We start from the raw sequence: 23,111 nt of genomic DNA on the forward strand, positions 1-23,111 counted from the left end.
AGTAGAAAACTAGAAATTTGCTTTGATAAGTTCATGACCACTGGTTTTGTCTTTAGAGATAAGGGGGTTCATGTCTAACCAGATGACCACCTTGAAAGTACATGCATAATTTCTTCTCTCTAAGTCTAGACAGAAATGGAGTCAAGCCCACTGAGACCAATGTATTTCTGACCTACATAAACAAAGGTGGTAAATTTGAATTGGTGGACTATGTTTAGGTCTGCTTCTAATAGCTCTTAAGAAGCTATTCCAATATATCCCATGATATCTCAGCTGTCAGAACTCTGTGTATGTGTGTGTGTGTGGGGGGGAGAGACACAGAGAGTTGCAACTTCAGATAAAAGCAAGGCTTTCCTAGACGAACCAGCAGGAGGACTGGGTACTAATAAAAGGCAATTGCAAGTCTCTGCCACCATGGTTAGTGAAGTGATGACTAAATGGATGTGGGCATCCAGAAACTGGAAAAATGCTATCATTTTTATGAAAACCTACCAGTTATATTTATAATTTAATATAAAGGGACATCTTTTCGTTAAATTTTAGATAATATTTTCTCCTTTGATATAATTTAAATATTCAGGTTCCACACCAAAAAAAAAATTGTCAACTACTAGAAGAGTAAAGCTGACTACTCTTAATGTCTTTATTCATGCAATAAGAGTAATCTGTCTTATACAGCTGTACTTTTGTAGGCTTTATCAATCTCTCCTGTACGCCTCACCCTCCAAAGACCACTATCTCACTTCTGTGTAGTCGACTTAGTCCATACATCTGAGAGATGGCATGTGGGGTTTGTCTTTTGGCATTTGCCTTGTTTATTTAACATTTGTTTTTCCACTGCCATCCACACAGCCACAAATGGCAGGAGTTCATTTATTCACACCTTAAGCAACAGTATTATTCCACAGTATATATACCACATTTTCTTTATCCATTCACCTGCTGCAGGGCACCCCAGTTGATTCCATATCATGGGTATTTCAAAAGGTACAGTAATAAACACACGAGTTCAGGTGTCTCTTTAATATTCTGATTTCATTTGTTTGGATGCATGCCCAGTGGTGGTGGGGTTCTGGTGCTGATTTTGACCTGCAGACACTGCAATTATTCTTCAGACAAATGGGTGCTGATTACTCCTGTATTTCTTCTATTGCTGAGTCACGAAGCAGGGGAATATGGGTCAATGATGAGTTCCTCCAAAGGGCAGGGAGACTTTTTCTCAGTCTTCGCTAAGCATGGCTTGGTGGTCCTTTTGCCCTTTATCCTGGCCTCCATGCCATGCTCTGTACTGAGTCAGGCCAGCAATTCTACCGAATTCACAATCCTCACACTAGGTGATTCTTCTCCTCTGTCCTCTCTTGCCAGTCTTCAGACAGGGCACAAGACGGCTAGAATTTCTCATGTTTCCTGACTCCTTTCCCTAGGTATGCCCATATTATAGCTGGAATCCCACATTGTCCCACTTGCCAGCAGACACTGGCTTGTGAGGATCATTTCAATAACTTAGGGATTGTTATTGTGCTAATGCCACTTTGAATCAAGAGGAAGAAAGCCTATCTTCCTGCCTATTTCTCATCTGATACCATACTTTTCGGGTCACTGATTTCCTACACTCTTGCCAATTTATATGCTTGGTTCTCTCATCATCTTGCTCTTCTTACATTTTCAGACTTATCCCTTCTCAACCAGGGACCCAGAGCTCTTGTGCTAAGACAGCATGCTGTTGGAAAACATGGAGCCATCTATGGCTACTGTAACCAGGCAATTAACAAGTAGGTGCCTGGGTATTTTTAGAGCCATCTGTGTTCATGACACTGCTCCAAGGTACTCTCAAGTCTCAGACCAATATTCCTTCAAGGTGTCAGAAGAGCTGCTAATTGAGATTCCCTGTCCAAAACTAATTTATTAGATATCATTATTATCTGTGATTTTATCTCATCAGGCTATAGAGGAAAGTGATACAAGCATTGAAGTGATTTGTGTTCTGTCTCTGCAACATACTTGGGAGGGGCATTGTTGACTGATTGTCAGTATGGACTTGCCTATCGAGTACAGGGCCATTCTACACACTTCATTCAGAAGAACACCATATGTATAATTTTATTTTATGAGTCTGCTGTTAGCATACACTGCTATTTGGGCTTAGAAGAGTAAGTAAATGTATTTTAATATGTTTATGAGGATATCTTTTGTAATGTAACTATTGAAAATGTCACCTAAAACTCATTGCCATGATTGCACTCTTAATTGATGCTTCACAGTAAAGAGATTGTGCTTCCTAAACAAACTAATTATCACCGTAAGAAAATCCCTAACCTTAACGGCAATTACATGTGTTGTGTTTGTTTTACACGTTGTTCTTCCAAAACAATCTCATGTTCAATTGGCTGCATCAGAACCTCTGCACCAGCATCCTTAAATTGCCTTTCAAAGGCAGCAAAGCCTTTGAATATGAGCTGGAAAAGTGAGTTCTCCTCAGTACCCAACCCCCCCCCCCCATTACAATGCTTACATGGAAATTCAGCAACTGAGGTAGAACTCAGAGTGGTTCAGGATTGTTTTATAAGCTGCTTTTGGCACTGGAATAATTGTAGACTTTCAAATAGCAGCTTATTGAAGGTAGTCAGATATTTTACTGAATTCAGACGTATGTGGAGAAAAGCCACTTCAGTAGCTGGAACAGACACATAACTGTCTGAGAGCAGGACCCCCTGAAACTCCTAGTGTTCCTCTAAAACTGGCTTTGGAAACTACTGGCTACTTCTCATTTTCATTTTCAAGGTAACTATACAGAAGGAGGAGGGAAATATATATAAATGCATTCGTTCTTTGCACATCACTGTGACCACAACTCTTGATATTAACAACTAAAAGGAGGAAGTTTTATTTGGCTCATAGTTTCAGAGTTGTTGACCCATTCTGATGGGCAGGCAAGGAGAAAGAGACCACAAGCTGGCTGAGAAGCATATAGAAGCACAACAGAACCATAACAGGAACAGGGTGTTGTGGTTCCTACCTATAATCCCAACACACTGGAGGTACAACCAGGAGGAGCAAGAGTCCAAGGATGGGCCTACATGAGACTCTGTCTCAAAGTCAAACAAAATCCAACAAGAACAAAACAGAAAAACAAACAAGCAAACAGAAAAAACAAGCAGAACCATGGCAGGAAAGGTTTACAGCACCATACAGCAGCCAAGACCATTTCTCAGTGACCTATTCTTCCAAACATGTTCCACCTTCCATACGTCCATCTCTCATATGCTACACAAATTTGAATCAATGTATGGATCAAATCATCATTATATCAAATCCATGATGACCTAATGGAATCTCCAAATGCCATTGCAGACATAAGCAGAGTTGTCTTTCACTAAATCTCTTAGGTGGATCTTAATCCAATCAGGTTGTTAAGATTTAACCTTCACAAAAAGTATCAGAAGATGTTAGCTTAGGTAATTACTTGACAGTGATGAAAAAACAAACAAAACACCAGACTTAATTGTCCTGTTGCAAGGATTCTACTTTTTCATCTCCATCACTGTTATTGATTTCATTACCCAATTTATTAAGGAATGGGATGGAGATTTGAGACAGGATTTGAACATTTATTTAATTAGCAAAACAGAAACCATTCAATGATTATAATATTACTTTAAAACAATAATCTTGATATATAGATAAAATTCTTATCTTTCTTTTTATTTTCAGTAGAAAAAATAAGAAACAACAAAAAACAAAGAGCAGAGCCTAAGCATTTCTTCATCAATTTGCAGAGTTGTGATGCCACACATCTACAATGCCATATGGGACGTGAGTCAGGAATATATTTGCATAGGACCTTTTTACTGTAGTGTCTCTAATCATAAGGCATGAAAGATAGCTCCAATTGATAGAACAAGTAATGTATTCACGTGCTGTAAATAAAGATTTGTTTGGGCTTTGACAGAGATTATAACACACAATTCTAATTCACACCCCCAGATATTACTTGGGATTGCTGCAATCAAGTGGAAATTTGTGGTTTCTTCATGTCCTTGTACTAGCATTAAGTTGACCTTTTAGAGTAAAGATCATAAAAATGTTGGCGTATGATAAAGCTAATGAAAATACAAGACTACATTCAACCTTGCTTTACTCAAGATAAGCTCCAAGGATTAAGACCCTCCGCGAACACAGGTGCTGGGGGCTTTGTCTTTAGGCATCCGGGAACTAAGACCCACACCAAATGGAAAGGTATGATCTAAGTTCTTTGGAATAAGGTACAAATATAGTTTTTATGTGGGTCTATTATTTTTAAAGAACATAATTGCTTTGCCAGAGACAGAAATAAACATCTTCAAATCTTTATGACTCTGATTTATTGCCAGATAGCAGGCTGTGCTATTCTTTTATAGCTGAACAGACACACTAACAGCCCCCAGTGAAGATTAATGATGAAAAAAGTTCATTTAGGGGGGCATGGTTCATGTGCACTAATATATTAATTCAGAACCGAAGTGTTGTGTTACTGTACAGACCGAGCTTATTCTAGTGTCTGTTGTCATACACACCCTGTGTTTGTCATGATACAGTAAGGAGAATTTGCTTCTTGTAGCTCCAGAAATATTCACTTTTGCTAAGAATCTAGGATTTTATTCTGAGTTATTTGCCAGACACACTGTCTTTGGACTAGGTATTTAGCATCCTACTCCTATCCCTGTATAAGCATTGCATTGCATTTCAAGATTCTGCTCAACAAATTTCCAGATAGCAATAGCTCATTAAAAGAAAAGGTAAAATTCAGTTCCAATAAAATCCACAGGTTGTATTTATGGAAGTAGAAAAATACACTATGTAGTCTTAGTTTACCTTGAAAGTGTCATCAGAAAAAGAAATATATTTGGCAAAAAGAAATAAATAAAACTCAAAGACTGTAAACCATTGAAAGAGAATAGAGTTGTTTGCCATGCAATGCCCTGTGTGCAGAGTTCATACTTGATTATGCGATATTCTTGCTTCACTTTCCCTTCCCAAAGTCAAGGTTGCTGGAAGAATCTGACCTTGAAAGAAAACAAATATTGACTAGGAAAATAATTGGCCAAGTAATTACACAGACAAATCTACTGATGACAATATGCCTTGTAAATTATGACATCACTGAATCTGCCTGGCTGCTTGTGGGGACTGTGTACATGAAAATTCCACAGAAGACTCTCATGAGCATTCCTGTCAGCTTATATAAAATAAGATGCACAAAGCACTATTATTGACTTTGAGGGAAAAAGAGGTTTGCATTTCTATGAGAACTATAATACCTACAAGCAGAAAGTGTAGGTGGACAGGACAGAAGGAAACAAATGCATGTGGATTTTCTTTCTGTGTGGAAGGCAATGTGGTGTGATGGGAACCATCAGGCCTGACATTCTCTTCAATACTGCACATGTGCCTTGAGCAAGGCAGCTTCTCCTCACCAAGGAGGTAAGGACACAATAGAAAAGTCCAAGCATAGCATCTATATAAAGGCCATGATGAGTTAGTTTAATTCTTCCATGGGAGTATTTTAGAAAGCTATTGATCAAAGCTCACAATTAAGATTGGGTACATTTTTTGGGGAATTGACTTCTTTTTTCATGACTAAATTGGTGTCCATACAAAGTAGTACATACTTAGAATTCTATGAAGAAGTGATGCATTTGACATTCTCTAAGGTCATTAATACAAAGATTTTATGCATATTTCAAGAAAACCCAATTAGAATAAATATTAGCCCAATATTTCTAACATTTGGGAAAAACTTAAAAAGATGTTATTCAGACAGCCTTATAATTCTTTTGGGATGAAAAAGTACAACTAAAGTTCTCACTGTAACTTTGAATATTTCTAAAGGAAGAAAATTGTAAGGAGTGAGTGAGATCCTGATTGAATATGAGAAGAGTAATGTCAAAAACCTCAATCCCCCAGTCTCATGGGAATAGCAAGACCATCCCTTGGTGAGGGTCAGAGGGATGACAAAGTCTTCCTCTGGTCCATGTGTGGACATTAAGAGATGTATTTCCATCAGAGAGCACAGACAGACCACCAGACATGTGTTTGTCCTTTCTTCCTTCATTTGTGATATCTAATCTAGATTCCAGGACCGAAGTGATACAGGCATGTGGCAGAAAATGAGAAAAGTTTTACATTTATGTTCTAAATATGTTCCTCGGGAGAATCTGAATTCCTAACAAGCAGCATTAAGTTATTAATTGTCCCCCTGTTGATCTTTAAACAAAAAAATGGTATAAAAAAAGACAGAGGCACTCAAAGATGCTTGATGTATTTCTGACAGGAGCAGCAAGGGCACACAGAGAACTCATCAGGAGCTGTGCAAATGCTGAAGGAAAGAATTTAACTAAGAGCATTGCAGCTGAGAAGTTAATGGGCAGAGCTGAGATCCTATCAAAAGAGACTGCTTCATACTTCTCTAACCCACTGTCCTACAAATTTCAGTATGCAGCTCTTTCATGCTATTAAATATATGCCGCAAAGGATATGGGGTTAGGATCCTAATGACTAATAATTTATCCCAAAACAATAAGGATGATCACCTCATAATATGTCCCTGCACTTGTATTATTTCACTCACTTCTTCCAACAGCTCTGTAACATGAATGTTTTGGTTTTCTTGGTTTGGCAGAGAAGGGTGCTTCAACTCCAGAAGATGCTATTACATAGCACTATTGGTTATCTACATGCATTCATCTTCAAAAACAATGCATCCACCACTATTGAGTCTTAAAAGATGTGGGAAGAATCAATGTGTTTAAGACCATATTAGCAGATGCCTGCTGCATGGTTGGGAGGAACATGAGAAAAATGTGAAGGGAACATCTGAAAGCTGCTATCAAAGGCCTTGTAAGAATTTAAGCAGGTGTCTGATCATCTATGAGTGTGCGATATTCATTAATAAGAATGGTCAGGCTGAGCTCTGGAGTGATCTCAGTTGCCTCTGGCTCTTGGGGCTACACTGATTCTTTTTTCTTTCTTTTTTTTTTTTTTTTTTGAAAAGACCTGGCTTTGTGCAATCAGTTAGACCTCTAGTCCAGACCCAGCCCTGCCTTGGCAAAGCAGCTGATGGAGGATCCAGATGGGACAATCATATCCTCTCCTATCACACCTCAGTAATGGAAAGCATGAGCAGGTGAACAACAGCTGGGCCCTCTTTCCATTTTAGCCGTTTTCTGATAAGGCTGATAAGGCTGTCACTGCTCTTAGGCCTCTGGAAGTTTCTAAAAACTATTCTTTAGCCTCTTGATTATTTGAGTCTCTGTCTTTCCAACCTTTTCTCTGCATGAGTGGGGCATACTAAGAGACACTCTGCCCAGTGGAACCCAGGAAGCCTGACAGCTAATTTACAGGGGAGCTAAGTTTTGAAGTGAAGCATAAATTTTGTCACTCCATTTTTATTTTTAAATTTTCATCCAGTTTGTTTTCCTACCAGTTTCTGGTCCTGTTAATAAAGATTGCCTTCTTAACTGTTGTTATACAAGTTTTTCCTTATGCATTCTAAATTAATTAAAAGTTCAATACTATAAGTAAAAAGAAAGCCAAAATGAGGCAGGCAGGCAGGCAGACAGACAGACAGACAGACAGACACACACACACACACACACACACACACACACACACACACACACACACACACATTTGAAACACATTTGTTCAAATATAACCCTACAGAGAAAGCCCTGCAGATATATGAAGTCAAATCACAGAGCTAGGGGACATTAAATTGTATATAGGGTATTACTAATACAAAAATAAGAAAATAATATAAATTAAACAATAGTGTAGCAAACATGATGGTATTATAGGAACAGTTCCTATAACATTTATTACTTCATAAAAGATACAAGTCCAAAGTCTATTCAGTAAACATTATTAGTACCATGGTAAGACACTTGGTAAGCTATTGGCTAGATCATCACTTTGTACATTTCAAAAAAATTAAGTTTCAGAGGATTAAATACCAAAACACTGCCTGTAACACAAATGTAAAAGACACAAATTATAACTAAAAGAGAAAAAAAGTTGGTACCTGATCACAATGAACAATATATAATATTTAAGAAATATGAAATAATTAAACAAGATAAAAATAAGTTCTTTCTATTTGAAGTTAGGAACACCCCCCAACACACACACACACACACACACACACACACACACAATGAGAAAATGAACCTAGTTTATATTTCATTGTGCTGGCTAGTTTTATGTCAACTTGACACAAGCCAGATTCATCAGAGAGTAGAGAGCTGCACTGAGAAAATGTTTCTGAAAGATCAAACTGTTGGCATTTTCTAAATTAATGAGTGATGTTGGGGAGGATCCAGCCCATCCTGGGTGGGGCCATTCCTGTACTGGTGGTTCTGCGTTTTATTAGAAAGCAGGATAACAAGCCAGTAAACTGCACTCTTCCATGGACTCAGCAACATTTCTTTCTCTAGGTTCCTGTCCTGTCTTGACTTCTCCAAGGATAAGCAGTTATGGGAAGTATAAACCAAATAAATCCTTTTCTACTCAATTTGCTTTTGGCCATAATATTTCATTACAGCAACAGTAACCCTAATGAAGACATCTATAATAGAAAACAACAGGAATGAAAACTATGTACATTTATATAATATATATTATGTAATATTATGCAAAATTTTAAAGCTGACCAAGAATTTAGTAATAACATAGAGGTGCATAGTATTAAATAAAATAGATTTTAAAATATTCATAATGCAAGCTAACTTTACAATATCACATTTTCTGGGGAGTCACCCAAAGACTGTTAGGAATTCAGTGACAACATAATTCTCATGTATTATGTAATGCCAGGAAGATATATTTTTAAAATGCTGATTTATCTTTTATTGTCTCAAAGATGGGTTTTGATTAGCAATGTTTCTTCTTTATGTGCTTGCTACATTTTTTCCTTTGTTCCATATGGGTTGAATTGTATCAGCCAATACAGTAAACCTCCTCTGTAATATATGCTCTAAGCCATTCTGTTTCCCTGGGGAACCCTGGCTAATACAGGTTGATAAGGCCGTATTGGACAGAATGGTTTCTTTGGTCAATTGTTGCACTCTCTGGTATGAATAAACCTTATTGTACATTTTCCCAGGAAACAGAGCTCAACAAGTTCTTTGTTCCAGAATGTAAGTCTGGATGAAAGTCAAGTTACGGGGTAGCTTCTGTTAATCCACTAAAGTGGGTAATTACAAGAAATGCTTTATAAACCAGCAGGAGATGGAGAACTCACTCTAATAAGTTCAGTACATAAAATTTCACACATGGATGCAGGATTTCTTAGAAAACAGAACCCAGCTGGAAGCTTGGCAGAGGCATTTGTTTGACAAGGGTCCTTAACTTTACTCTTTCCTAATAGATTCCTGGAGTCTCCATTTGAGATTAAACTGTGGATAGCCAAGAAGGCTATAAAAAGATCAACAGAAAATATTAAGAATGTTCTTTTTGGAGTCACACATTCTTTTAGCCAAAATATGTGTTGACAGCCTAATGGATTTTCAATGGGTTAAAAAATGAGTAACTAAGATGACAAGTACATCAACCTATGGGGTTCAACATGGTTCTGGCTTCCTATGTATTTTTCTGCTAATGCTATTCATACAAGGAAGTCAAACATGAGCAGTGATGCAAATACTACCTTGGAGAGGTCTATGTGGAGGTCTCTCTTCCATCCTGGTCAACCCTGACAACTAATGTTCAGTAAAGTAGACCAAAACAAGAATGAAAGCCAAAACAAAAAATAAAAGAAATCCTTTGGCATACACATCAAGGCAAGAAAAACAGTAACAAAGTGAAGTTCACAAAAATAATCTTGAGCAGCAATAGGTAATTAGACTTAAGCAGAGCAAATGACTGTTATTTTACCTTTATTGTTTTGAAGCTTACATAGTAACCATCTACCATAAGAATAAAAACTACCATGCAGCAAACCAACATTTGCTATCACAAATACTTGGCAAAACTGGCCCAATTACAATACTTGTCACAGGCTCATGAAGTGAGGTGTGATTGGTTTACAACCCACACTAAGTGCTAAAGTTGAAACTTGAACTAAATGCTTATTATTGGAACTCAGTTTTCTTTCAACACAATATTATGCCAATTCCTCAGGGCAAACTTCCTGTATTCTAACTTATTCCAAATCAGTTCATGTACACTTTATTTTCTATAAATTAGTGATGATGAATAATCAGCAATGTAAATCACTAAGGAAGCAGCCAGAACAATGGTTCTCAAACCTCCTAATGCTGTGATCATTTAACACAGTTCCTCATGTTGTGTTGATCCCAACCTTAAATCGTTTCATTGCTAATTTACACCTGTAGTTTTGCTACTGTTATGAACTGTAATCTAAATGCCTGATATACAGAATATCATTTATGTGACTCCCATGGGGGTCACAACCCACAGGTGAAGAACCACTATGCTAGAGCTTATGTGCAGATCTCAGGAATGTCATTTGTGGTCTCTCAACATTCCAATGGAACAAATCATAACAAAATTCAATTTTAAAGTCAATATAGTATAGGAAAAAGAACCATTTCTAAGGTCTCTGAAGAAAATCCCTCAATAATTTTTACCCTTTGGATGAATCATGCATGTTTGGTTGTATATGTTGTATACTTTAGTAGAATCCGGGTGTTCCAAAAGCATCCATGGCCATCAAATTAAAGTTTTAAGATCAGGGTCCCAAATGCAAGTAGAGGATCATATGCCATGTATAACTTCAGATTCTCACAGAACTATAGAAAGATTAGCTCATATTTATTTATCAATGAAATATATAAAAATAATAAGCTTCCTTATACAACTTTCAGAATTATACTATTACTCTTCTTCTTTACAGTGAGGTAACAGTATCTTTTAGATTGACAATTAGAAATGTAACACAATATTTTTATATTTTAGCAACAAACAGATACATGTATTCAGGAATCCAAATGAAAATAACAGTTGCGAACTGGGACAAATAACATCTGTACCATGTTTTATTAGAGAAAATCTTTTGTATGATGAAAACCTTAGAACAGAAATCACCACACCTATGTGTTCACATGTTAGTAAATGTGGCTCCACTGAAATATATAAAGTTTCCAATCTTTACAACCCATTTCCTACTTTAAGTATGAATGTTCAAAACTCCCTTTACTTTAATATATAGGACTGAAATCACTGTGACAACTATGTCTACATCAAACGAACACAAGAATTGAATCGGAGATGAGTCTCAACTTCAGTATAACAAGCAAAAATTATTTGAATTCCTCCAAGTGTATTTTTTTCATACAACGTAGACATTACTTGTTTAAAGTAGGGTCTCATATAACACTCACATAGTTCTATGCAGCCAAGTATGACCTTGAAATTATCCTACCTCAACCTCCCAAGTGTTGAGATTACAGATATGTCACACATGTCAACATGGACCATTTTTTATTATTTTGGTGGCTAAATGTGGCCATTTTTTATTATTTTGGTGGCTAATTATTTTGGTGGCTTAACTATAATAAACTAAATGTATCTCATGGTAATTTAATTTATAATTGTCTCCTTTCAAAGTATATTTTAAAACCATAATAAACTTACCTTAGAGAGGCCACCTACTTCCAAATAAAAGCAGATGATGAACACATTCCATGTGATCCAGAGGGCAGTCCACACTGTATACTGGACAAGAAAAGAAGAGAGAGAGAGGGGGGGAGGGAGGGGGGAGGGAGGGAGGGAGGGAGGGAGGGGGAGAGAGAGAGAGAGAGAGAGAGAGAGAGAGAGAGAGAGAGAGAGAGAGAGGGAGGGAGAGAGAAAACCAAAGATGAAAAACACATATTGGAAATAAATCAGACTTGTCAGTAAATATAAATCCTCTGTGAGGAAATATGGTATAGTCAAGAAAAAAAAATCTCTTTCTTTTATGAGGTACTCTAAGATTTAAAAATTGAAAATCCAATGGTTCCCACTGTTTTTAATGGATATCTTGAAACTTAGATTTCTAAAATATTTTTCTGACTTGCACGCCCAACTTAAATGTGAGTGCTCATATGATTTCCATTTTCTGTGTATTATATTTTCTAAGGAACACAATTCTGCAGTTTTCTGTGAGCCATCAATATACCTGTCTATGTATTTATGTACTATGCATAATCTCTCATTCTTTCTATCTAGCCACCTACCCAAATATATCCAAATATTCAGATAGATTAGACAGATATTTAGTCCATTACTATAAATTGTCTAATTTTAGAAATTTAGTCACAATAGACCCTCCATATCTCTGAATGACAACCTGGAGAAAAGATATGTGGACTAAAGTTACCAAACTCCTCTCTCGTGTTATTTTACTAAGAGTAGAACTCATGCTCCAATAACCAAATAATCAGTGTGTAACCACATGAGATCTTTAATCCACTCTTGCTATTTAGCCTCTCGGGGTCTGCAGATCATAGCATGATTATCTTTTACTTTACAGCTAATATCCATTTATAAGTGAATACATACAGGAGGTATTAAGGGGTAATGCAAGGATGTTCCTGTGAGTTTCAAGGAGTGTAATGTGAAGGGTAACTGGAGGTAGGAACAGAAGGGATAAAGTGGGGTAAGGGATGGAGAAAATACTGGGAGAAAGGACTGGAAATCAGGTAGCATTCTGTACATAGACTCCTAGTAATGGGGTACACAAAACCTGAACTTGCCCTCTTCTGTAACCATGCAAAGCCTCAAGTGGAGGGGTTGGGACAACAAGCCAGTCATAAAACCATTGACCTACAGTGTGTTCTGCCAGCACAGTATTCTAATTCAGGAGCCCATCATCATCATAGAGACCAGAAAGACTTCATCCAGTTACCAATGGGAGCAGATGCAGAACTCACAGTCAAAAGTTAGGCAGAGCTCAGGGAGTCCTTTGGAAGAGGGGAGGCAGGAGCAGGTGAACAAGCAGGGTCAGGGATATCAAGAAAACATTTCCCACAGAATCAGCTGACTGGGACTCATGGTTGCTTGCACAGATCAGGAAGCCTATAGGTGTCTGACCTAGATCTCTGCATATATGTTATGACTGAGTAGCTAGGTGTTCTTGTGGGTCTCCTAACTGTGGGTGCAGAGACTGCCTCTGATATTTTCCTGTTTGTAAGATGCTTTTCCTCCTACTGGGTCATCTTTGTTGAGCTTTGATAGGATGGTATGTGCCTGGTATTATGGTAGCCTATTATGGCATGTTTGGTTGATGTCCGTTGGAAGGCTTGCTCTTTTCTGGGGGGGTGGGTGGAGTGGGAGACTCTGGGGGAGGGGAAGGAAAGGAAAGTACAGTTGGGAAGCAATATATGTGAGGAGAATAAAACAAACAAACAAACAAATAAATAAATGTCTTTAAAATCCCAGAAATTAATAACTAGGAGAATGAGCAAATGAACAAATTTCTATTATTAAAAAATACCTTTCATTCACATCCTGCTGGGAAAGGTCAGAAACAGTGTCAACAGAGCACTAGCCAATCTGATTTAGTGTAGTCCAGATTAGACTCTGGTAGAGTCTAGGTAACTGAAGGCAGTGTATGCTGTAAGCATGGTTGATTAAATATAATAGTTCGCATATTTATCTTAGTATACTGGAAAACAAATATATGAATTATTTCAATAGGCATATAAGTTAAGTCATTTATTTCTATGAATGTTTTTAATCATTGTATGCTGGTCTTAATATTTTGAAATTATTTTCCTTATATTATCCTATCTGTGTCAAATAATAGAAATATGAACTTTAGGTACTACCTTAACACCATGATCTTATCAAATGTTTACTAAAAGTGTTTTTCTGTAAGATTCAATTTATTGTGCCCTTTATGATTTTAAAGGTTTTAAAAATGATCTCATGTAGGAGTGTAAACTTAGGGATTGTATTTGATGTAACATTATTCTTTTCTCAGTGTGTTTTGCTTTTTAAAAACAGATAATGATTATTTCAAGCTTCACAGTCACTGTGAATTTACATTAAAACATATTAAAGAGGTCACACGAACAGTTAGTGGTAAGTTGTGACACTTTAGTTGTCTGTAGCTATTACCAAAGACATTCAAACATACTTTTTTGAATCATGCACTGTTCCCATGGATACTGAAAAGGACTTATCTACATCCTTAATGGGGTATTTTTATACATCACAAATAGAAAAATATAATCTAAGTGTTCTTCTAATCAGAGGACATCTAGCACGATGATGAATACTCTGAATTAAGTAAAAGTGTCTCAGGGTAGGCCAGCAAGGATGAACACCAAGTTCAGAAGAAGCCAGTGACAATGGTCAAGGAAAGGACTTCAACTGAAGCAAGAATAAGCCATGACAGAGGGGATTTTTGTTGTTATTTTTCCTATGCTGGGAACTAAAGAAGCCACTTGTAGACCCTAGGCTGGTTCTCTATCATAGGACCACATCCCAAGAAAAAACACATAGTTCTTAATCATTATAACCCAAATCAAAATCCTTAAGTACTGAGGATGTCCACAGTATAACAAAAGTAAAATAAAGCAAGCCCTTTACAAAAATCACAGCAAACAGTGCATTAAGGGAACTGAGGAGTTCCTGCAAGTTGTATTATAGGTTCTGTTTCTGACCTTTCAGAGATATTGATAGCAACTGTCTAGTTCTACGTGTGACTCTACCAAAGGTAATTATGACACTTGCTGTGTTCCTAGTATTGCACGAAGTTCTTTCCAATGGGCCTATCATTCAAGTCACCATATTAAACTCCCAAAGAATGGGTTATCCTTTGAGTCCTAAAAAGTGTTAGGGTTGTCCTATGAAGCCTGACAGCCTGCTCCAGATTTAGCACACTTATTTTAATAGGCTTTATTGCAAACCTCTTAGGAAAAGGGCTCTATCTGTAAATTTACTTTTCATTAAAATTTTTACCTCATCAGATAACAAATGAATCAAATGACCATTTTATTATAATTTGGTTAATTTATATAAGTTGTGTAAAGTGCTGTTTTGGGAATGACGGTATTTTTATATTTTGTGATTAATATGTCACATGTGGTAGACACATGACAGGTTTTTGTTTGGAGGGATAGAATGTTCTTTCTAATGGTTCCTTCAGTGTTCCTGGTTGAAAAAAATGACTTGATTATTGAATTTTGATTTTTGTGGAATATAAATGATCTGTTTCAATGTGTAGATGAGAGCCTTCATGAATCATAGATACAGAAGAGAACTTTAACAACCAATCCATGGGTGGACATTTACCTAGTCAGAGACACTAAGTCATCACCTTTGAGACTGGCTATCCTCTCTACCATGTCTTTGAGAAGTGGGTTGTTTTACCTAACAATTCAGTTGTCATGGTATTTACAGCACAAGATGACCTCCTGCTTTTGACAAGTAACTCTTTGTTAGAATGGAGCATGGCAACAGGCTTACATATGTATGCATTTCAGATAGAATTGAATTATAAATGACTTGATTTCTCCACGTTAAAATTAACCATGCGTAGCCTCTCCCTCCTGAAACTCAGTACACATATTTGAAGTTCTACTCCCATAGATAATGAGTACATGGGTTTGTGTGATTTCATAAGCATTTCCTCATCTTATGAGGATATTTCAACACTTGGTAATTCAAATAAACATTTTATAAGTTTCCTAGTTTACATTTCCACCACAGAGTATTAAGTTTTTTTATTAATTTATTTTTCAATTTTTATTTTACATATGGATCCCAGTTCCCTCTCCCTCCCTCTTTCCTTCTCTCCCACCCTCTCATGCCCTTGACCACCCTCCCCTCCCATCCCCCCACCACTACACAAGTAGGGTGATGCCCTCCAGGAGGGGCCATCTAAATCTGTCAAGTCATTTGGAGTAGGGACTAGGACTTCTCTCCTGTCTCTAAGTTAAGAGAGTATCCCTCCATGGGGGATGTGCCTCCAAAGTCCTTTTGTGCACCAGGAATACATCCTGGTTCCACTGCCTGAGGTCATAGACTGCTCAGTCCTTCTGGCTGAGACCCATGTTCAGGGGATCTGAGTCAGTTCCATGCTGGATTCCCAGCTATCAGTCTGGGGGCCCGTTAGCTCCTCCTTGTTCAGGTAAGCTGTCTCTATGTGTTTCTGCAGCCTGGTCTTGTCCTTCCTCTCTGCATCTGGATTCCAGTTCTTCTCAGTGTTTAGTTGTGGTTGTTTGCTTCTGTTTCCATCAGCTACTAGATGAAGACTCCATGGTGGATAAGTTAGTCCTCAATCTCATTATCAGGGAAGGGTCTTTAATGTGAATTATTTTTACTGACGCAATTGATGCCTCATTGTTTCCTATATGTGTGAATTTACCACAATATTGGCTGACAATATGCTATGAAACAAATGAGATAGATTACTTGCTTTTCTATTTTCTGCTCTCTCCTGGAATTCAGCATTTTTGTGAGCAGAACTTTCAGGGAAATCTGCCATCCCTGTACCTTGTTAGTAAGGAAGGTAGCGTGAAGGCAGATATAGAGTAATGAATAGTTAATAGTTGACCATGTATCAAGATTTGGTCTAGGTTAGGCCAGGTCAAGCCTGCCACTTACATTCTGATTGCTAAACCAATCTATGTATGAATAGGATTATATAAAGGAGGTAAATACAGCAATTATAAAAGCAAATAAATGTTCCAAGGCTTCAGAGTCAGTAAAGTCACTTCATCTAAAAGCCTTGAATTCATTTACTGTTTCTTCATCACACATTAAGCTTGAGGTAGAACCCAGCATGGGGTGGCTACAATTCTGATCTCAGGAGAACATGCTGAGTATACTGTGGAAGTCAGAGGCTGTAACAAATAAGAAGGCAAAGTAGGAAGTGATCAGAATCTGTGCTAATAGTCAGGACTAGGCACATAGTATAGAGCTGGTTTTTACTAAGTAACAGCTTAGCTGAAGGATTATGAATTTTCCAAGAGTGGAAGGTTCAGATTGTGCCTCAGAGGAGGCAGAAGCATGTGGCCTAGAGAAAACTGGAGATAGTGGAGAGGGGGCAAAAGGCCTAAGAAAGCAGAAAAACAATTTTCTCCAGTTGAAATTCATACCTTGTTTGGAGAACTTCTTCTGCATAGCCATTTAGCTAAACCATGTTTCTAAGGGTGGCTAATTCTTTGAGGTCAAGTATGGCAACCCCCATGCATTGTCAGGAGTGGCAGTGATTTAACCCCTGTGTTGCTATGCTTTGAGCTCCATTAAATTGTTGGAGCGGCAGACGTTATATTTTATTATTTCAGAGTAAGCACTTAGCACATTACCTGTTGCTCCAAAGCATTTCTTAGTTTGAAGTGGATTAAGTTAGTTAGCACGTAAAAGGAGGGAGTCACATAGAATTGCAATGTGACTTCAAGATAAAACCTCTTGCAATCTAAATGTTGAACTGCAACCTTGCATCAACTATACTGTGTGATAAAAGGCAGGACTACAGTGAATCATGATGTCTGATGAGGGACTGGAAGAGTCAGGCTCCCTGAAGAAGTATTTGGGGGCTGACACCCGCCCTGTGAATCCCCAGAGATGAGGAATTGAAAGGATTTCTGGTTTGGAATCATCACAGAACACCTACAAGTTCAAAGCCTTAGCTCCCATTCCTTCATTAAACATGTAGAGAATATTATGCTTTAGTAGGGCTAGGTGACAAAGAAAAAATGCAAAGATTAAAAAGTGTTTCATCTTCCTAGGAGGTCTCCACCATAGAAAGGAGTTCAGGGGAGTAAATTCCAGGGTTCCAGAAGTGAAATGCTGTGAACGTGGAGTGAGAACAGCTGGGCAGTGGCCAGGCAAATATTTAAACAGGGGAAGGGGGTTGGAGTAGCCAGTGATTGGACACCTTAGCTCAAGTGCCCTCAGCGCCTGCCTGCCTTTCCAGCCTTTTCCCCTGAGAACTATGGCAGGTATCCATGGCCCAGCTCAGCATTCCCTTGGGCATGGTTTAATCATTCATCACTCTGCTCCTTTGTTTCTGTGTCATGAGCATGATTAATAATTTGTTCACATGCAAATCTTACTTACTAGGCAGACTCTGAGAACAGCCAGTGTCACGGAGCTCCTGGGCATATGTATTCCGTTTCCTCACTCTTACACCACATCAGTCCACAAGGTTCCCTTGGGAGTTACTGGCTTTGCTTCTCTTTCTATTTCTGTTTTTTTCCCCTTTGGCTTTGCTTTTCTGTCTCCCTTCTAACTTTCATGTCAAGAAAAGGAATCTTCAGAGCTGGAAACATCTTTAAAGATAAATACCTACATGACAAACACTTCATATTTTTGTTTTCATCATTGTCTCTTTTAATGTGTTGTGTCATTCTTTTTTATTTTATTTTATTTTACTTACAATCCTACAAGATTCCTAGGGAAGTAGAAGAAATAAAGCAAGGAATTGATAGGAAAGCAAGATCTCCATGCCAACTCCTTCACTTGACTTAATCTTTCCAGGAACCCTGTGTAGTCTGTTGTAGTATCCTAATTTATAGGAGAGGAGGGGTTGGTTAACTGCTTAAGTGACTTGCTCAGGAAAGCCAGCATGGAACAGGAGAGCCAGATGCATATTGGTTCCATTTCTCTTATTACCTTCCTGAAATTTCATCACCAGATCCTAGACCTTAAATGGTCCTTGGTGTAAGTGTGGACCTTGGAACTAGTCCTGCTCTGTTTCCCAGCCAATCACACTGCCTATGAGGAACTCCAAATTCCAACAAGGTAACAAATTGCCTATGACAGCAAGTGTAATTGTCAATGTGGCATAAGTTATAAGCAACTTGGAAGAGAGTTTCCATGGAGGATTGTCTACATTAGCTAACTGTCTGTTGGTGTCTGTCTTGATTACATAAATTGATTTGAAAAGACTCATCCTAAAGGTGGCTGCCCCCATCCCTGGGATTTAGTCCCAGACCTTATAAAAAGGAGAAAGTGGTTTGAGCACATGCATGTCTTAATTGACTGTTGCCTCCTCTAGACCACAGCTGTTCCTATTTCTCATTCGTATCACCTTGATTCCCAGCAATGATGGATTATAACATGGAATTGTGAGTTAAAATAAACCCTCCACCCCCTAAGTTGATTTTGCCACTATACTTTTGTCACAGAAAAAGAGGCTTAGATGTTTCCTATTTGAGACAAATGCATAAAGAATCACAAACATGAGATGTCTGTTCACAAAGGTTCCTGTCATGGAGACTATATGTTACTGCTGAGGAGGCTCACTGTACTACTGAAACTGTGTGCTAGCTTGTTTTATGGCACACAAGTCAACTGTCTCCAAGTTTGTTTGCTTGCTTGTTTTCAGTGGATACTTTCTCTTGACCCTACAATTAGTGATATGAAATTAATTATTGTGTTAAAAATGATGGAAAAGGGCTATGTTACATATCACATGAGTGATTCAAGAGACAACATCTTTTTGGGGCCACAGGAGGAGACCTGAATCTGAAAGCTAAAGACACCTCCATTGTGAAGTTTGAGAGGGAAGGAGGATCAAGGACATGGCATTTATGCTCCACTTATAACACCAAGTCTGAAACTAAAGGCTTCTGGTATGAGAGGAAGGGAGGCCAAGACTGTTATTTATGCTCCACATGTAATAAGATGTCAGACTTTTAATTAAGAGCAAATGACAGACATTTTGAATGAATGGATGTATAGATAAAATAATGGAGGGAGTTAGGAGAGATGGGTAGAAAGAATGAAGGAAGTTAAGGGGAGAGGAAATGAAAGAGGAAGTAAGAGAAGATGGGAGTGACTGTGAAACATAAATTTGGTCTGATTAGTGAGATTCTTGATCTTATGATAGATTTAGTCAATGATTTAGGAAAGTGCAAACCACTCACTGAGAAAGACAAAGGCTGGACACGCACAGGCAACTCCATATATATAGAAGAAAGACAGCAGACACTTCAACCAAGCAGTGGTTATGGTGACAAGACATAATACTAACATTTAGAGGACAAAATTAGATAACATCTCCAGCACATAACCACAGCCTCATTCTATACATACCCTTGACTTTGGATCCTTGGTAGAATAGCAATAGCAAAAACTAAAGCCTCTTGAGACTGCTTCTATTTAAATTTCAATATTAACTTGATATTATAAAGACAGGAAAGCATCTTATGCCATATTCCATATCTAGGGCATCTCTTTTCAGTAAATAATATAGTAGCTCAGATAATAATCAAAAGTAGAGGAGAAATTGCTTAGCCCCACAGCGAAGTGAGGGGCATCAAATGCTCTTCATTCCTAATATTTCACAGAATATTTCTAATTTTTAGGCCCAATGGCCATCTTAGAGGATGCTACTCTTATTTATAATTACTTACATTATTATAACTCATTACATCCCACAAATCTCCTATAGAAGTAGCTTATATTTCTGTGTTATTTTTATAGGAAGGACAACTAAGTGCTGTGAATGCCATCCATTAAATGTTGGCTACCGTGTACCCCTTCAGTGCCCTACAACAGAATCAGCTGACCGTGTGTGTCATACTCTGCAAGATAGACAATGTTTGAAGTGTATATGAAGTGTATATATCTTGACAAGAAATATATGTCCAATTTTAACAGACAGAAACATAAAATATGAGAATATATTAAACACAGATATGTTCATGCAGTTAGAACACCCTAAGTTAACCTTGAAGTCAGTTATGCTATGACTAACACTGTCCTCAGACTTACAGACATGGCTTTTCTCAGGATGAGGCTTTCTTCATATGGTCTGTTCCATAGATAGATATTTACTGTACAATTGAGCATTCCAGATATAGAAGAGCAATACCACTGTCATATCAGAAAGGTCCACAAATTATGTTATTCATTTTCTTACCAAAACTTCATAGTGTTTATATCAAGAGACATGATAGTAACACTTACCACCATGATGTAACGTGGTCTGTATTGAATGGTTCCAAATAAACCCAATATGACAACTATTATATGCAGGAAGTTTCCAAGAATGGGTGCCCACTGGAAGCCAAGGAAGTCGAAGATCTGCCTCTCCAGGGCTGAAAGCTATAAGAAAACAAAAGTAGTTCATTAGTGGGTGATCCAGACTCCATTACACCATTTTCATCATTTACTCCCAGTTACCAGAATCTGCATATTCAATTGCAATCATGCTTGTAGAATTTTTCCCCTCTTTCTTTTCTCCCTCCTCTCTTCCTTTCTTTTATGTGATCAAGCTGAGAGGTCATGTGTTGTGGAATAGAGTGTTTGTTTGTTGCAAAATTGTTGTTTGACTATGTAAAGATGTGTTGCTGTTTCACCTTGTCTGCCTAAGAAACCTGATTGATCTAATAAAAAGTAGAAGGGCCAATAGCTAGGGAGAGGGGAGCGGGTTGGCAGGGCTGGCAGGCAAAGCGCAAAGGGGAACCTTCTAGCCAGACATGGATGGACAGCAAGTAGGTGAGGTAATCAAGCCTCAGGGCAGCACAGAGTGTGATAGAAATGGGTTAGTTTAAGGTGAACATATCTAGCTAGAAACAAGCCTAAGCTAAGACCAGGCATTTCTAATTATCCATGTAGTTTTCCTCAGAAAATATTGTAAAATAACTTTGAATTTTCTGATTCAAGTATGCATTTTAAACCTATCCCAGATTGTGATATAGATATACACACTTCTTAAATTATTGTCTACAGAAAAAAAATTCTAGGCATAGGATGTGCCTTAAATAAATCACTATTTTCAAGCAAGTGGTTAGTTTAGTACAACATACTTAAGAACACTAGCTTCAGGTTTGCAATAAAACAACTGGTATTGAATTGGAACAAAGCAAAACAAACAGTTAACTTCCTGTATGACTTATATATAAACAATTACGGTTTGTATAGGAAGAATACCCCCAAAGCTTGTTGCCCATTCAACATTGTCAGAGATGGGCAATTGGTAGGTGAAGTGAGTTCACCTGGACTGTGGACTAATTTCATGATTTAATGGATTATTTGGAAACTATAAGGGCGAGTTAATACTGGAGCAAGTAGGTCATTGGGGGATATAATTTTGATATATACATTTTGTCTGCCCTCTTTGGTTCTTTGCTGCCTTGATGTGGTCAGCTCCATACCATAGTGCTTAGTCTTGTCAGAGGCCTGAGCAAGAACCAATTGGTCACGGACTACAGCATTCAAAGGTATGAGCAAAACAAAGCTTTCTTCCTTTAGCTGATTTTTTTTGTGGGGCGGAGGATTTTATTACAATGACAGAAAGAATAGCTCCTATATTATATTGAATCTATTTGCTTTCTTTTATCTTTGGGGCATAGACATTGATGCCAGATAAACACTTTCTCAATATGATTCCTAGTTATTTAGTTAAACTAAGACTATGAACCTAATGCAAAACTGGAATGAAAGGGTTCTTTGAACCTTTGCTAAATTATACACTAATGTTCAGATTAGGTAAAATCCTTCCTTGTTGAATACCCTAATAAAAATTATGGTACCATAACAATTTTAGAAATGCCATAGAAAATTATGTTTGCATTATACAAAATTACATTTTAAAGCAATTTTCCAATGAGTCAAACTACATACTTAACAATTGATTATCAAACAGTGAATTTTAGAGAGTCCAGTGAACACAGGCAATATCATTACCACATACAAATGGTACTTCTTGTATTTTAAATCTAGAAATTTTATAGTCCCACCTGCCATATTTGGACACTAATCTTATGTGATGGGGATCATTTTCTAGATTTCATTTGATAAAATAGTAATTCTAATAAAATGAGTCGGCAATTAGCCATATTGATAGCAGTAGAAAGTGAATCTTTAAAATGCAAATGGCACCCTAGGTATTTTTCTACTTATGCAGCAGCTTTGTGCCTGAATAAGTTTAATTTCCTTGTACATAAAGAAAAGTCCTCTGTTCAATAAGGGGATTTTAAGCTGTGAAGAGAGAGAGAGAGAGAGAGAGAGAGACAGAGACAGAGACAGAGACAGAGACAGAGAACACTACAGCTACAAGGCTTTTACAGGTGCATCCTGACTATGAAATGTATTGTCACCACTTCCTGCAAGCACAAATGTGCAGAAACACCCAAGCACAGAATAAACTAGCGATGGAAGATGCTGGAACA

General features: G+C 37.7%; 1 protein-coding gene across 2 annotated transcripts in view; it reads right to left on the bottom strand.

Annotated features, from left to right (window-relative positions):
- The window catches only part of Nkain3 (sodium/potassium transporting ATPase interacting 3), a 640,303-nt gene that overhangs the window by 320,256 nt on the left and 296,936 nt on the right, over positions 1-23,111 (bottom strand). For both annotated transcript variants that reach the window (XM_051198451.1, XM_051198443.1), the window contains exons 2-3: positions 20,905-21,042; positions 11,632-11,712 (exon numbers count right to left, since the gene is read on the bottom strand). In XM_051198451.1, coding sequence (XP_051054408.1) covers positions 11,632-11,712; positions 20,905-21,042 — 219 coding nt within the window. The remainder of the gene's footprint in view (positions 1-11,631; positions 11,713-20,904; positions 21,043-23,111) is intronic.

The sequence above is a fragment of the Phodopus roborovskii genome, unplaced genomic scaffold (assembly GCF_943737965.1).
Source record: "Phodopus roborovskii unplaced genomic scaffold, PHOROB, whole genome shotgun sequence".
NCBI lineage: Eukaryota > Metazoa > Chordata > Mammalia > Rodentia > Cricetidae > Phodopus > Phodopus roborovskii.